The 17,222-nt window shown below is 39.7% G+C and overlaps 1 protein-coding gene across 7 annotated transcripts in view; it reads right to left on the bottom strand.

Moving 5' to 3' along the window:
* The window catches only part of ldb2a (LIM domain binding 2a), an 89,547-nt gene that overhangs the window by 4,084 nt on the left and 68,241 nt on the right, over positions 1 to 17,222 (bottom strand). The window contains exons 4-8 of one of the 7 annotated variants that reach the window (XM_031867017.1): positions 17,081 to 17,203; positions 12,287 to 12,370; positions 8,086 to 8,212; positions 5,369 to 5,422; positions 4,446 to 4,594 (exon numbers count right to left, since the gene is read on the bottom strand). In XM_031867017.1, coding sequence (XP_031722877.1) covers positions 4,446 to 4,594; positions 5,369 to 5,422; positions 8,086 to 8,212; positions 12,287 to 12,370; positions 17,081 to 17,203 — 537 coding nt within the window. The remainder of the gene's footprint in view (positions 1 to 4,445; positions 4,595 to 5,368; positions 5,423 to 8,085; positions 8,213 to 12,286; positions 12,371 to 17,080; positions 17,204 to 17,222) is intronic. The other 6 variants (XM_031867020.1, XM_031867019.1, XM_031867018.1 and 3 more) reach the window with 6 other exon arrangements.

The following is a 17,222-nucleotide window of genomic DNA, read 5'->3' as shown; positions in this document are numbered from 1 at the left end:
ATGAACGCCTCCCTGCTCCCTCCATTCACTGAACTGTCATTAGCGTTTCTTTTTTTATAGGGATCAGCAGTGAGAAGCCCGGAGGACATATTTGCTGCTCGAGCCTCCAACAAGTGTGACTTTAAAGAAGAAGTGGCGGGAATATGGCAGCGACAAAGGGAACAAAACGGTCTTAAAGCAGCAAAGATATTAGATGTTAAAAAGTTTTTATTAAAGTTTAGTCGTTCCTCTCGTCCTGTATTTATGCAGACAGAATCTACAGTTTCAATATTGTTATCATTGTTGGTTTGTTTGTTATTTATTTATCTTTTTACTTCATGCTAACAACAAAATACAACTTTAAAGTATAAACCCGGTGAACATTGTGGTCTGTCTCTAAATGACTGTGGCTCTCAGCTCCAAGCACATTTTTGTTCCTTTTGAATAAATCTAAACAAAAGCTCACAATTACATGGATTCATTTTTTAAAAAGACAATTAAGCAGCAATTATCAATGATTTCGTATAAAGTGTTTAGCTAATGTTATAGAGTCAAAAGTGCATTTGTTGTGGACTATTTTCAGGGGCGGATTAAAACATATTTGGTTGTCTTGTGAGTATTTGAGCACAGATCGGTGTGTGTGGCACTGAGTCAAAATAAACTACAGCGTGTGTGTTCATGTTAATGAAAGAACATGTTACCCTGGGCAACAGTGAGGTTCATCGTTGTGTTTTTACTAGTTTGTGGACAACAACAGACAAATACTTGTTACAAACATCAATGTTTTTTGGTATTTTTATAGGATTTGTTGACAATGACAAAAACATAGAATACCACCACTCTTAAATAACAAATACAAAACTTAACTTAAAACTTAAGTAATAAAGTTTTGTCACCATCTGAATAAAATTACTAAGAACACACTCTTAAGTTTTGGGGCAACTATGCAACATAAATAAGACTGTCTGTGCCTATGGATAGTGATTCAAGATCACCATCTATAGTGCCACACGAGCACAACAACTCCATCTTAGCTCAATGGAGAACTTTGTAAATGTATCCCTCAAAAGATCCCCAATCTACCAATTTAACAAACAGGGTTTGGACAGTTAACTACGGGTTCAGTCTGTAATATGTGCTTGAAATACACTGACTGACTGACAGCAGGACAGACCTGCTGCTAGAGGCCCGCTTGGTTAGAGAAACACATTTTTCGACACCTAAATCAGGCCAATAGAGGTCAGTGTTGCTCATTCTATGAGGTCCCCCCCCCCCCCATACACATCCTCCCCCCCTTCCCCCCCCCCCCCGCACCTTGTCTCCTCCAGCCGCTGGTAAACCCCCCCCCCCTTCCCCTGTGCGAGGGTCCACTCCTTATTGTCATTGGGCTCACGTAGGCTTAAGCTCAGCCACAAACGAACAACTTCTCAGACAAAGACAGCAGCCGCGCAACATATGTAACCGGCATGTTACCGGCCACGCTGCCGGTCTTTAAGAGGCGTGTGAATGCACAGCATGAGTGGTATGGGTGATGTGTGTGTGTGTGTGTGTGTAAGGTGGTGGTGGAAGGAGGGTGGGGGTCAGTGATGGAGTAGAGTGTGTGCATGTGACGGAGGAAGGGGCTGGGGGGGGGGTGTGAAGAGGGCTGTATACAGATATCGGTGATAATGAGAGCTGGCACAGAGCCAAACTGCCTTCTAGGGAGAAAACAATTGCACACACTGTGTGTGTGTGTGTGTGTGTGTGTGTGTGTGTGTGTGAGAGATGTACATTATGAATGTGTGAGACGGAGAGAAGGAGGTAGGAGAGGAGGGTGAGGGCAGCAAATCTGGAAAGATGACGAGACAGCTAACCACGAGACGGTACATAGAGGGACAGTACAGCATGCTTGTGTGTCGGTGAGAGACAGTAAAAAACAAAAAAGCCAAAAAAAATGTTGTTTTCTACCGTTAATTATTGAGCAGATGAACAACCTCAACCTGGTTGGAAACTGGAGAAACAAGTCCACACAGTATTTAAATGATTCACCCAAATAGAGCTTCTACAACTTCTACAATGTCCCTATATTCAATCTCCTAGAAAGTATGTATTTTATTTGTTTTTCTTGCAATATTGTATTTGCTTATAGCAACTAAAGCATGAAAAACATTTCTTTGGTTAAGTTTAGGCACTTAGTTTGAGTTATGGAAATAATGTATTAATGGTTAAATATTGGAAAAAGTGGCAGCACCAAAGACATTTAACCGAAACCCAGATCTTAAAATAACTTATTAGCCTTAAACTAACAACATACAGCACTGAGGTCTCTGATGTTAAAGGAAGAACATTATCAAGGCAGGAACTTTGTCTTTCTTTCCAAATGTAACAGGAGAAACAAACTACTAGTACATAAACATGTCTTCTGGTGGGCCGGGGTTGCAACACTGAACACGCTGTGAGTATAGAAAAGCATCAGCACCCTTCAATTTCCCATTAAGTAGAATTAATCCAGTGTACAAGATGAACACACATGGATGCCAACCTGCAACCCTTTAACGCCGTTTGGTATCAGCACAGTTTTAGCTGAACTGCAATGACCTGTATTAAACAACAACAACAGCAGATTGCCGCACCAGTGTGGCAACAGAATAGTAAATTGGATGCCGTAGTGTAAATACAATACAGTGTATAATGAGCAGTGTATGGAATAAGGTAAGAAAACTAGAGTCCGTGCAGACAATACACACACAGCAGCATCAAATCCTCCAGGGGAGAGCCAGACATGTGGTGCAACACTCAGCTGTTTAAGACGCTATTTAACCTCGAACTGTGTCAAGTGGGCTGTTACGGAAACACGAAGCAAAATCAGACGCTGTAACACTGCATGCAGAGTCACAGAAACATGGGTTTTAAAGCTTCTTATCTTCATCCAGGTTACTTTTTCTGAATAAATAAGATAACTACTGGATGTTGGGGAGTCACATAGTCCACTGCTGAGGTAACGCTGTTAAATAGTTCACTAATAAGATGATCCTAAACTAATTTAACTATTCTGGTTTCACTGTCCCGTGTCTGCAGGACGTTTTAGAAACAATTCCATCACAAAAGTGTTCAGTACTTTTTCAGAAAGAAGGAACAAAACAACTTTACTTTCAGCGCTTGATACGACAACTGAACGCACAAAGATACGATTTGAAACAAAGAATTCATCTAAAAAGTTTTTACATTTGTGGGTAACAATAGATAAGTCAAAAAATGAGAAATTTGAGAAAAAAACGAAATCGTCTCCGACATCAAAATCACGAATCATTTTAAACATATTTTCACTTCTGAAACGCTGCACAACTGATTTTATCCTCCATTATTTTGTTATTGTGTTGCATTTCTATCTATTTCATTTACAGGAACTATTAAAAAAAAATCTTCAATCTCCATCTCACATTTACTGTTGCTGTTTACAATAAGAGTACAGTTTATTGCTCAAAAGTAAAATATCAGAACTCAGAGAGCTGATATTATTTATTGGTTTTTACCGTCAAATATTCAGCTTCAAAAATCCCTGAGATCGAGCTTGAGTTCTTACGACTTCATTTCGCCCCCACATCTTCACTGGAGGTGAAGATGTGCTACTGGAGCAGCTGGGATTCACAGATCTTTCACTTTGACCACCACACATTCATCAGAAACTTTTCACCAGGTGCTGCTGCTAAATGACCAAGGAAGAAAGTAGCTGTAGTTTAACTCCATATGAAGCTTTTTGAGTCTTTGCCAAAGTCCCATTTTTGTTTAATTAGACTGTATTGTTTATTCGGTGCACTACAGTAACACTCCTCCGGGCTCACTGAGTTCAGTGTCTTGGTCAAGGGCATTTTCAACAGAGGTGGCTGAGAGAGGGTCACTTTCCCCACCCACATTTTCCCATTTGGTGCAAATTCAAAGAAACCTTTTAAAAAACACAAAAAACTCGAGGCTACAGCCCCTTGGATAAGCAACGGGGTCAGCTGGGTCTTTTTTTAAACATACATATTCAGAAGTACATGTCGAGTACTTGGAAAGAAAGAGTTAGAAAACTTAATAGAGAGCTAGTGATGTGACACTACCTGCACCAAAGGGCCACTTCTATTCACCTTCTTTACATGATGTTTATGAATTTAGCTGTTCTTGTGCTACTTTTTGCTTTGATGATGTTTAATGTCGTTTGTGTCGCCCTTTATGAGGTTTCATGTATTTTCTCTTTGTCTTTCTGGCAACATGTTTTCACACAAATCCCTCGAGGTTTCTTTGTCTCACAGCACAGATTTGAATTTCTTTTCTACCCTCTCCTCCCTGGTGTTTTTTTGATTTTTTTTCTTTCTCTTTTATGCAAATAAATTAAACCTAATAGCTGCAATACCATTAGGAATACTACGTGCCTGTGTGGAAACCTGCAAACATACATGTAGAGTCATATAAAAAGAGGAGGCAAACCGAGTGGAGCTGATGCTTACAGGTACCTGACTGGAGAGGCTGAAGTTGGTGGCGGGGCTGCGTTTCTTGCTGGCGGTGGTGCCGGCGCTGTTGGCGCTGCTGGCCGAGTTCTTCCGTTTCCTCCTCTTCGTGGTTGTCTGTCGGGCAGGCTCAGCTTTGGCGCGACCAGCAAAGAGAAACAGAGGCAATGCCAAGAACATAAAGCATACAGACGGAGACAAGGTGTAGGGGTGTGTGTAGTGTGTGGAATGTGTGTTTTAGGTCACAGAGTGGAGCGGCTCGGATGGACGGCATCATATGTGGAGGCACAAAAGCCTGCAGACAAAATTGTGCAAAATGCTCATATACATTCATGCACGCACGCACGCACGCACGCACACGCACACGCACACACACACACGAAAATACATGTTACAGACACAAGAGCGACTAGTCTACACTGATCCATGCTTTGTTTTCTTCAGAGGTGAAACCGCACGAGCGTTGACAACTCCCAAGACATGCACTAGTAAGAATGAACCCGTCTCATTTGCATAAATGCTCCACAATGGACCCCGATGCTCAACGTAATGTAAATTTGTTAATGATGTCGTCGCTGCACCGATTGCGACGCTCCTCAATAGCATGAGCCAGATTAAAACTGCTCTTCTCAGGCAGAAAGCACATTCCTGTTTGTTTTACTGAACGTGCAAATATACTATAGATTCCATTTGCTGAGCATGAGTGTGTTTATGTTCTAATCATTTCGTTTAAGCCAGAGAATTATGTTCTTACATGCATTAATCTGTCATATGCAACCTGTTTGTTATATTACAGGTATTAGTGCTATTTTGAAACATGCAGATGAACTTGCACACAACAAAATGTATTTCAGGGCATTCCGGTGAGCAATTAAAATGCCAGCTTTCCTAAAAGACTACAGACAGTGCAACAGAAAAGATACCTTTTTTGTTATTTGTGGGAAATATTTCCGTTTTGAAGTTCTGTGGGTGTCCAGCTGTAACCAGAGCCAAACTTAGTTTTATTCTACTCAGGAGGTTGGACAATCTCTTAAACAATTTCAGACAGAATGAGACCAGAGATGACAACAGAGAAGAGGAAGAGAAATAATTGAACTTTCAATGCCATGCAGATGCTACTTTACACCACTGGGAAACGTGCTTAGATGAAAGATGTTTTTTTTCCAACTATGAGTTATAAATAATTCCTGAAGGTGCAATTAAATCACAAGTGAAATCATTATTATTAAAAAGATACAGTACACAGGTTAAATAGAGATCTTGTTGCTTCTAGTATTTACAAAATAATCCATGTTAGTGCATAATTTATGAATACAAGATTTAGCAAATTCTGCCAACATTTGTTCGAAAATCATTCCCTTTAATCTCGAGGGGAACAGGAAAACACTGCTGTGATCTTCAAACAGACGACTGAAAATGAGATATAGTTCTTTGAGGTTCTTACTAATCACACCGAGGGAGATGCTTTCATATTCAGTTACAATAACCACCGACTCATGATACAAACAAACTGAAACTATATATCAGAGGCAAAACAATAAGGGGATTTTTTTATCAGTATCTTTTCTCTGTTGATTCCTGACTTTGACAGACGTGTCTGCGAAAAAAAAGCGTCCCTATTGTCAGAGACAATCATTTCTGTTATCCGACTGGTTTCCTTCAATGCTGAACTGGTGACGCACTAAAATCACTTCCATTTCCACCAAAAGGACTTATCAGAGCATAAATGCGCCGGTGGCTTCCTTCCTGGCAAAATCCCAACCAGTTTCCCAGCTGGAGAAGAATTGCAGGAAAGGGGGAATAGCCCGTCGCAAAACCGCAATTCCAGCAAACCTCATGTGAAAATACAGACAGATGGGCTGAAATGGTCCTGAAAAACACAGCGAGGAGGCCAGACTTCTGAGACAACATTACACCAACTAATATTTAAAAAGGTACCATGAAGCAACTTGTGGATCAAAAAACTGCAAACCAACCAACCAACCAACCACATAGAACGATAAAGCTGCATATTATATCAAAGTAAATTACACATTAAAGGGATAGTTTGGATTTTGTGGGGTTGCATAAGGTACAATGTCAGTGTATTACCTACAGTAGTACAGTAAACGTATTTTAGACACCTATAAAAATCAAGATCAGTTTAAGTGCACGTTATATTTTCACTGCTCTACCTTGGCGTCAGATGAAGCCGATATCTATGCTCTCTTCAAAACCACCAGACTCCATTGAGAGAAACAGTCATTTTACCTTACAGAACACTGGAGTTGCTGGTCTGCCGCTGCCTCGATCTGTTACTTTGTTTATGTTATTGTGTGACTTTGGTATTTCAAAGGGTTCACCAAAGTGACACAATAACCCAGACAAACTAACTAAATGAGGCAGTGTAAGACCTGCAACTCCCGTGTTCCGCAAGGTAAAATTACTGTTTTTGTCAATGGAGTCTCGTGGCTTTGAAGAGAGCATAGAAAACGACGTCAGAAAGGACCGTCTGATGGCAAGGTAAAGAGTTGAAATCTTCTAAATATAGCGTACACTTAAACTGATTGATTTTTTCAGATGTGTAAAATAGGTCCACAGCAGTGCATTGCTTTCGTCTGTTTCTCCAACTGTAGTTACTACACCGACTATGGATAAGAAGATCATACAATCACACATCAATCCAAACTATCCCATTAAGCTCTTTCTCATTAATCCCATATAGGATATAAACCTGCAGCACCCATATAGGTTCTCACAGCTCTCTTTCCATAGACATAATTAATCATCAATACAAGAGCTTCTTTTTTCTCCTCAGACTTTATATTCATAAAATGCTTTCCATGTTTTTTTTCCCCCTCTCTGTTTTTTTTCCTTCTTCTTTCTTTGAAGACGAAGTCGACACTGGGGAGCCGCTGGCCGGGGAGCTGGATCTACAAGTCTGATTACACCCGGCACTCTTAATTAAAGTTACACAGGTCTGAGTCAAAGGCTTTTTGACTGGTGTTGGTTTTTAAAGACATCTCGTCACGCCTCGCTAAGCATTGCTGTAATTTGCAGCCACTCCGATGTGTCCAAAAAAAAAACTCGGCTTACTCTTTTTTTTTTTTTTTTTTTTCAGCTTAAGACGGCACAGCCAATTTAAGTCTGGTACTTTTCAGAAACCGCCCTTAAAACATCAATCATAGAGAGCTGAGAGGCCTGTTTAGATTGGCAAGGTTGAGATTTAAGGGGCAGCCCTGAATTCCGATGAATTTCACACACCTGACAGGCAAAACATATTTAAGGGATTAATACATATAATGGCAAATTTGGAAAAATAAATGATGCAATAAAAACACGGTCTGAGAAAATATATTCCTATTCCTACAAAGTGAGTGATGGTACAGAATTAAAAAACTTTTTTTTTTTTTTTAAGTAAAAGAAGTCAGTGTAACCTCAGTAGAGGAAACGATTAACGCTTAAAAATAGATCTGCAACATTTTCCAAGATGCAAATTATTTCTGTCGTCATTTGATGCCGTTTTGGACAAAAAAAATCTTTGAGGGAAAACCAGAAAACCTCTTTTCATTCTCGTCCAGATTTTTGGGTTTGACTTGATCCGTTTCTTTAAACAGGCGTATGGAAAGTAAAGACACGTGTTTCAACAGTAGGTAGTTACCTGGTGGGGCGACCATTCTCTGCCATTTTTGGAACAGGCATGTCTTGAGACAGTCCCGGGGGCTGAGGTTGTACGTCTTGTGCCTTGACATGAGCTCCTGCATGGGCTCCAGGATGACACACAACTGCTGACACCACGGGAAAAACAGGAAGTTCAATTAAAGCAGATTTGTATAACACAGTGATGAGAGAACAGTGTGCTGTCCACGGATGCAGCCTCTTATCAAGGTAAAGCAAAACAACGCACATAAACACTGAGATTGTTGCTCAATTGGTCACCCGCCGACTGACTTTGAGTGATTAATTGTTCCGTAAATCTACTTTTATAGACACTATTAATAAAATACCTTTAAAAAAACAGGTTTATTGTCAAGAGCTTTAGAGAGAAGACAGATAGAGAGAGCAACATGTACATTTTAATATGAGCAGCTTTGTCATGCGTCAAAAACACACCCACTGAGAAAACACAGAACAGTCGCTTGTTCCCACGCTAAACACAAACAATATTCTCCAGTTGAAGGTACAATATTCACTCTGAAGAAAACTGTAAATCTCTGGTGATCAGCAGTGAGAGGAGCCAGGGGTCAGCCTGTCATCTTAAATACATCAGGCTTAGTTTATCTAGTTAACATCTGGATAACATTATCGGTCAGCCATCCCTTCTTTAATCCAAATGCTTGATGGTGCAGCCACAGGACAGTGATTGGACGGTTATAATGCTGTTTTATTGCTGGACCAATCGCAGAGCAGCACTGAGATACACTCAAACCGCCTTCTTCCTCTAACCGGATAAAACCGTTGTTCCTGACTTTTCTCCATCTTTGACAATTTGACCATTAAATCCACTTGACTCCCGCAGCATCTTTTGTTTTTTAACTTAAGGTTAGGAAACGATCGAGGTCATGGGTGAAAGGAAACCAACGTTGAAGAGAAGGACAAGAAGTAGATATTAGAATCTCACATAATAAAAGGTCATTAATCTGATGCAACAGAGGTTTGGCCAACCAGGGTAAGCAGTCGATGTGGTCGCTGTTAGCGTTTCCCGTTCAGAGTGTGATGTAAGGTCAAAATTTACGAGAGTGAAAGGAGACGTGGGTTTACTAACTTGCTCAAGGGCACTTGACAGTCGTTACTGAGAGAAAGTGGACTGTTAATCATTCGCTGCATGCTCACATGATCTCATCTGACCTTCAGCATCCCACCACCCCTACGTTTCTGGAGTCAAATCTAATCAACATGCTCGTGTCGTCTTCAGCCGTACTGTACAGCAACTTGGAGGTGAAAAGGGAAAACAAGGGCAGGTATCATGTACTGTATATATTACCTACTACTATGTGTTTGGAGGCTTTTACACAAATCACCTGACAACACCAGGAATCCAAGCAGACATGTTTTATCATGATGGATATTCAAACCAGGGATGTTCACCAGTCCTGGGTTTCAAACTAGGCATTCTAACAACCGTGGCTGCTTACTCCAAATTACTCTACATAAACATAGTAATGTCGGCTCCCTGTGTTAGGACACCGGTGTTTTGCTGCCATGCAGCTCGAGGTAAAGTGAACATCCCTGTAGCAGACTAATCCCATGTTCTCCTCTGATAGTTCCCTCCTGACACAGTAATATCCCTCCTCGGCTCAGCCAACAAGCCCTGGCTCTCAGCCTGAAAACAAGGGCTATTTTCAGGCTCAATAGTAGGAAGCCGGCAGCTCCGATACATAGAAAGGCTTAAATACTCCAAATGAAAAAAAAAAAAGGAAAGATAGTGTGTTTGTGAGAGTGAGAGAAAGGCCGGTTGTAACCCCTTTGCCAGGAAACAGTCAGTCTCTTTCGGAAGGACTGATAAATGCTGGGAAAGGCCAGGGACACATTATTGCCAGATTAATGTGAGGAAAGGGTGTATTTTACTTTGACATCCTTCGATAACAGTAGGGGGAAATAGGTTTTGCAAAGTGTGTGATATGATGAATAACAGTGGTCGCAAGATGAATCTAAAGCCGAGGTCACACTGCACCACATTCAAAGTGGTAGGATCGCTGTACACACTTGCCACCTTTTAATCGGGAGTCTTGAAGTCGTTGTGGTTTTGTGGAAACAGAGGGTCACACAAGACAGGATTCTTCATCTGGAATCCCTGATGAGGTCTTTAAACTAAGTCACGGAAAACACACGTGTGATGTTGTAGTCGGCGCACTTGTTTCCACACAGTTAGGCTACAGGCGAGGCGACCCCTCCGCCAGGTTTCCCCTCAACCGATGTCCTGTGCTCTCATTGGCTGTAGCTCGCCAACAGACTACCCGACAGATCCAGACGTTTAGCACGCGAGATATCTGGAATGCGTCAGCAGAGCTCGAGCGCCGAAGTGCGAGCGCCAAGTCAAGTGCGGATTTGCTTCTGATCTGGGGCTTTTGGAGCTGTACAAACTGTCTGCGAGCGGAAAATTTGGGCTAAAGTCGTGTAGTGTGAACTAGGCATAATGGCATTGTGGGAATATTTTTCGGGAAAAAACGTTTGTCAGACTTTTCCGTGATCTTGTCTTTGTTCTTGTGAAAAGTTTGATTTCCTCGGGCTTCAAAATAGTAGCCAAGTGACGGAGTCGATTAATCAGAGAGAGGTTGCAAGTGGATATTGATTTGTTTTAAGGGTCACAAAAAGGTTGGGAACCACTGCTTTATTACACAATGATGTCTCTATGAAACACCGAATATGTAACGTAACCTTCAATTCTTTCTTCTTGATGCTCTTTAAAACTCACACGCTTAAAATGCAAATTCAATAAGCTAAACATTATTGCTTTTAGACTACTAGTGAAATAATCTTTGTAGTTTATGGTGTTTTAAATTTTACTGAAATGAAAAAAAAAATACTCAAAAGAAGGTTAAATTATATTAACTGAGTGAAGAATTTAACTGAGTGAAGAAAGGTTAATGTTTTTTAATTAAAAGCACATTGTGTTCTTTGGAAAGTTCCTAATTTAGCAGATTTATTTGAAATATTTCATTTCGACAAACTAGCCGCAAAGCCGGGTCTATTTAAACACGAACAACCTCCATAAAACGCATGTGGTCAGCGAGCAGAAAACACAAGGCATGATCCTTGTTTCAATGTTTGGTTTTGCGCTGACCATCTGAATCACTGAAATAAAGAATGAGCCGAAGCCAAATCTTTTAGTGTGTAATTACAGATACTTGAATTATGTGTTTTCCCCCCTTCAGCCGCATTACAGTTGCTTTCTGTATAGAAAATCATTGTTATAGGACAACAAAAACAGCCTCCCTGCCTCCTCTCCCTCTCTGTGTCTTTCTTCACTCAGTTAATATAAGCAGCGGAGGTGCCGTTTCCTGATTCGCGCGCCATTTCACAATTATGAGTCTCAACAGGGAGCGTTCATTAATGTTATGCTAATTTTCTGTATCCAATTAATTCTTCTCTCTCCCCATCTCTCTCCCGCTCGCTCTTGTTCTCCCATTTGGAAATCGTAGCTGTCAGTCAACTGTGGCGTCGAGAAACACAAACAAACCCTGTGAAATAATCACTAATGTATTCAGCCGGCTTATACTTCCTATTTCCGTAAATTACATTGCTGCGGTCAGGTGGAAAAGCATGTACATGCAGAGAGTAAAGAAGAAATAAGTGCTTATATTTTTTTGTTTTGATGCCACACATTTTTGAAATTATACACTCTGGTTTCAAATGCCTTAGAGTCATAAAACGTGTTCGGCACATAAATAACAGCATAAGCTTTCATTTCCAGTACGACAGAGAGAAAATATTTACATTTACAGTCACGATATGACCTTAAATAAACTAAAGAAATAATAAGGGAATGTAGAAAAGCACATCTTATTCAAACACTGAATATACCTATAATTTAATGCAACATTTGAAATATAACATTACAGATTTACTGCAGTGCAGGCAATGTAATCGTGCCATATTAGATATGACAAAACATAAATATTCTACATTGTAAAGACATCTTTATGCTGTCTAGACAGATCAGTATAAGAGAGTTAGTTTAGAAAGTATGAGCAACATGAATAACTTCATTTAAAAATGGACATGAATTGTTCCTCCGTGTGCATTAAAGTGTGAGGAGATAAGAATGAAAACAAAAGCAGAATGACAATCATTGACATTGTCAGACACACACACACACTCACACACGCACACACACACAAACAAACACAGAGAGTCCTTACCCTGAGGTAGTTGAGGGTGAAGTTGGTCAAACCCATGCGAGTGATGTTTTTGGACAGTTGTTCCAGCACCTGAGGGTCTTGTGCCTAAAGTCCGCAGAGGAGAAATGAGAACAAATAGATATATAAGATATATAAGCATATATTTGTATATCCTTTTTTTGTTATGTTTGCATTCAAGTGACAACGAATAAACTAATTATCTACAGGCAATTAGGCTAATTGGCATTCATCAGATAATGCACATTTCGACACATTCACACCGTCGAGTCATAAATGCAACTCCTTAACATTGTTATCGCAGTGGTGCCGTGGAGCCGACTGGAAGTATTTCAGGCCTTCATTTCACACTGTTGTCAAACGTACGTACGTACGTATATGTATGTGTGTATGTATTGTTTATTGTTTGTTACTTACCACTACATTGGTATAAATTCTTATTAGATCATGTGTATATATACAAAATTTATGTATGTGTGTGTATGTATGTATGTGTGCGTATGTATGTATGTACGTTTGTGTGTACGTATGTAATACATACATACATACATACACACACACACACATACATACTATGTATGCATGTACGTATGTATGTATATATACTGTATATGTATATATCTACATATGTATGTATGTATATATGTATGCACATATGTATGTATGTATTTATGTATGTATATATGTATATATACTTTATATGTATGTATAATGTATATGTATGTATGTATTTATGTATGTATATATGTATATATACTTTATATGCATGTATAATGTATATGTATGTATGTATTTATGTATGTATATATGTATGTATACTGTATATGTATGTATGTACGTATGTATTTATGTATGCAGGGTCTGGGGCAGCAGGTAAAATGTGTTGATGATGTTAGGTTGATGAAAAAACTGACCAAAAATTGTCACTAATAAAAACATTTTTATTGTTTTTTTAGTGAAGCCTAAAATAGCAGCAGCTTGATGACGTCCACTTGACAGTTGCATCATTCACCTAAAAGATTAAGAACTGACCACTATCTTTGAATATAATCTGAAGATCAGCACTGAATACATAAATTGATTGCAAAATAGAAAAAAACACGTGAATATACAGTATGTGTAGGAGTAAAGAATGCATCTTAAATAAGAACAAAGCCAAGATAGCAATTACAGGATGACATCTGAGAAAGGAGGAGAAGACTTTTCACTAAGCGCGTCTGCCGCTCCAACAATAAGCAGTCAAATCATAAAAAAGCTGTAGGTATTGACAGAGCAAAACACAGCCCAGACTGAGGAGAAGCAGTGAGCACGCTCGCCTTCACCGCCTCATGAAAAATGCATAATTCTATCTCCAGTCGCATCTCAGTGTGGAGAAAGTCAAGAGGGAAGCGAAAAGAGTTCCTCTGTACCGTCAGCAGACCGACGTGAGTGACGGGGGAATTGAATTAGTGTGCACTATTTGGCCGACGGCGGATCAGAATCTGAATTACTTGACTCATCAAGTAGAATTAGTCTGAACGCGCTGTGCAGGAATCCGTCTTGGCAGCACCGGTGCAGCCGTGTGACAACAATGGGTGGAGTAACACGGGTTAACATACTGGCACATATGGTGCAGGCCGGGGACGACAGACACTCGGTTCAAGAGGCCAAACACAGACAAACAACTGAGAACACGCTCTAAGAAAACACATTCAGAATTCAAGAGGTGTGGCGTTGGTCCAAATAAGATGTTTAAACAGCGGAGGAGCTCTACAGCACATTAAACCTAATGTTAGAGGAGCCTGCTCCGCTGAATAAATACATTTAAGTACATTTTTGAGGTTGAGTTTAATGATGCTCTATACTTCTATTCAACTACATCTCAAAAGGAAATATAGCTCTCTTTAGTCCACATTTATTTACATACAAAAATATATGACCATCTTACAACGTGACCCGTTGTTAGGGATTTAATGTACACAACTTTATATTGTGTCGTTAAAATGTTCTAGCTTGAGCCAATAAAAGGCTGCGACCACATTAATGCATCAGTATTAATAATCAAACAATATATATAACAAACACAAGAGATGATTATCAGCAAACAAACACTGACTTTTAATACTTTGAGTACATTTTCTTGATAATACTACTATATGTAATATCATTGTATTGCTGACTACTTCTTCCAAACAGGCTTACTATTTATTAACCATAAGGATATACTGTAAAAACAACAGTGCAGTGCATTTACTGTTTAAGTGTTAAGGTCTCTTTTTAGATGGTCGGCTGTATTACTGCTGCTAGTGGTGTCTTCACAACTAATCGTTGCCATGCTGCATTATTTGCTAAATGTGTTATCGTCATGAATTTAAATGTATCGATATGCAACTGTTTGAAGTCCACTCGTCTGCTCTACCTTATGTTTGTTCGACGGTATGCAGACTGTACGAGTGGGATGGAGGTGGGTGTAGCAGATGTTCGCGAGGGGAAACTTCCATAGTGTTTTACCCGTGTGTACTTCACTATTGTCAATGTGTAATGTGTTAAGTAAGTACATTGACTCTAGGACTGTAGACTTTGGAGCTACTTTATACCACTATTTCCATTTTATTGCTACTTTACACTTTCACAGTTCATGTATTTTACCGCTAAAGAATAAAAATTAGCAAGTACGATTTCAAAAACATATATGAAGCAAATTATGATTATATGCACATTTGCAACATAAACTCTACTCTGTCATCTCATCATACAAAGTACTTCCTGTTTATCTCATGTTTCTCAGAAATATTCACTTTGGGTACATTTTAAATTGAATTAAAATATGCTACATTTTTTACAGTACGTAGGATTGTTGAACTTATTCTACAGCTCGTGTGATTCTACGTCAGTTAGATAAATAGCTTGATACTATTTCCATCACAGAGCAAACACCTCCAGCATCTATCATACTAATATCAAATATAGGCTGTTTCTTTATACACTTCTGAAGACTAAAATAAGAAACAAACTTTATTTCTTTTCCAAACAGTTCCTCTTGAGCGACTGTAGTTGAGATCTCATCAAAAAACGGGGCCTTCCCCAGTGTCTACATCTGCACCGCTATCTGCAGTTTCAACTTTCCTGCTCTGACTCCCATGTGTGCGTATCTGCTTTCATTAGTCCAGGCAACGATCAAAAGGCTGAGCTCACACTGGTGCACAAATCAGCGAACAGCTGGCCAGGACCCACAAAAAAAAAAGCCCACAATATCCCACTCTCCAGGAATTAGTGTGAATACCCAGAGGGGCCAATTTATGGGCGAGGGAAAAATTCATATGAAGATTTGGCCAAAAAAGAAGCTGCCTATAAAGACGAAGCTGCCTCTTATACACACCTTTAGGTCCACGGGGGTAAGTGGAAAATACTTGGAATGAATCTCGCTTTAATCATCAATCAAATGTGAGGAACTGCAAGTAAAGAAAATGCATTGCATAAGGCTTTTTTCCAGACATGGCAGGACGTTTACGTAAAAGAGAGGAGGCTTCATCGCTGCTGTAAAACAGCTGTGAGTTGAGAAGTTTAATGACATGAAGGAAGAAAGTTTATCACAATCTTCTACTGAATCTCCCAATAAACGTTCTCATCAATTTCCTCATTTATTAGGTAGCGAACTCTGCTGCCTGGTTTATGAAGTCTGACTTTAAGTTGGGAATTTCTCTTCGCTCTCAAGCTGAGGGCGGTTTGCTGGATATTCTTTTAAGTTGAAAGCTGAAAATGTCAGGAAGGAGACAGCTGGTCCAATTATTGTGGTTGTACAAGATTTGTTTTTGTCCCGTTTTCACTGCGAGACAAAAATTTAAAATAGACTGTCTTATGACATGAGAATAATCTCCCAAATAAAGTAAAGTTGGCTCATTCAAAGTGGTTTTAGTAAAGTGACTTTATCTTCTTTGACAGTTGGAGATTATACAGCGGAAACATGTTGCAAAGATCTTAATCAAGCGGATAAAACACACATTTAATTTCTCTTTGTGTATTTAACTATGTGCTGACCAATATTGCATTGTCATGACTTTAATGTAAAAGTGACTCGGGCGCTTATTATGACATGAGACCAACATGTAAAGTTGTCGTCACATTCTCGCCAAAATGAATATACACTCAGTTGCCAGTTTATTAGGTACAGCTAGCTAAAGGTAATGCAGTCTAATTCAACAGTCCTGCAACGAATCCTCCCTGCATGAAGGTTATAATGTTCATTTTTGTGCCGTTTTGTGGTGCTCTTATACAGAGAGGAGTTTCTGTAATTTAGCCGTATTGATAGGAATGGAGTGGACAAAATAATACAAACACCTGTCACTATGTTTGATCTGGCCTCCTTTAGGCCTATTTATAGAAAGATTCCATGATTTTTCTGTAGAGCAGCTGTGCCGTTTTGTACAACTTCAATTCTGAATCATTTGAAAACAGAAGACCTTCTGCGAGCGCCAGCTTCACTCCACGGCGCCAGTGACTAAATGTGTGTTACACTTAGTGGAATTAAGCAGATTATTCATTCGACCTTGTTATTTTTTTTTTCTCTCTCTCCCTTTTCAGACAAGGGCCTTTTTTTAAATATTTTTATCCTCGGTGGCCTTTGATGTCTGCAAATAAATTGGTTTGCAAAAATCCCTCCAAACTTGCTTTGTTGGCGTTTAAATTTGATATGCTCATGAGTAGGTACTAAACAGTGTCTTTGGCAGAGTGCAGAGCCCCTATTTAGGATTAAAAATAAAGAAATAAATAAGGGGTGGGGGGGGGGGGGGGGGGGCGTGTTAATGATGTCACACTCACGTGCATGGCCAGGATGCTGCGGGGGATGAGCTCTCGGTACTGCCGGATAGTAAAGTGCCACGTCTTGATCCTCATCAGATCATCAAAGGCAAACTCCAGTATCAAACGACCCTCTGTACAAACCTGCACAAAAGATCAGATA

Source organism: Anarrhichthys ocellatus, unplaced genomic scaffold (genome assembly GCF_004355925.1).
Source record: "Anarrhichthys ocellatus isolate YVR2014 unplaced genomic scaffold, GSC_Weel_1.0 scaffold37, whole genome shotgun sequence".
NCBI lineage: Eukaryota > Metazoa > Chordata > Actinopteri > Perciformes > Anarhichadidae > Anarrhichthys > Anarrhichthys ocellatus.
The sequence above is the reverse complement of the archived record's forward strand: the minus strand, read 5'-3'. Positions and strand labels throughout refer to the sequence as shown.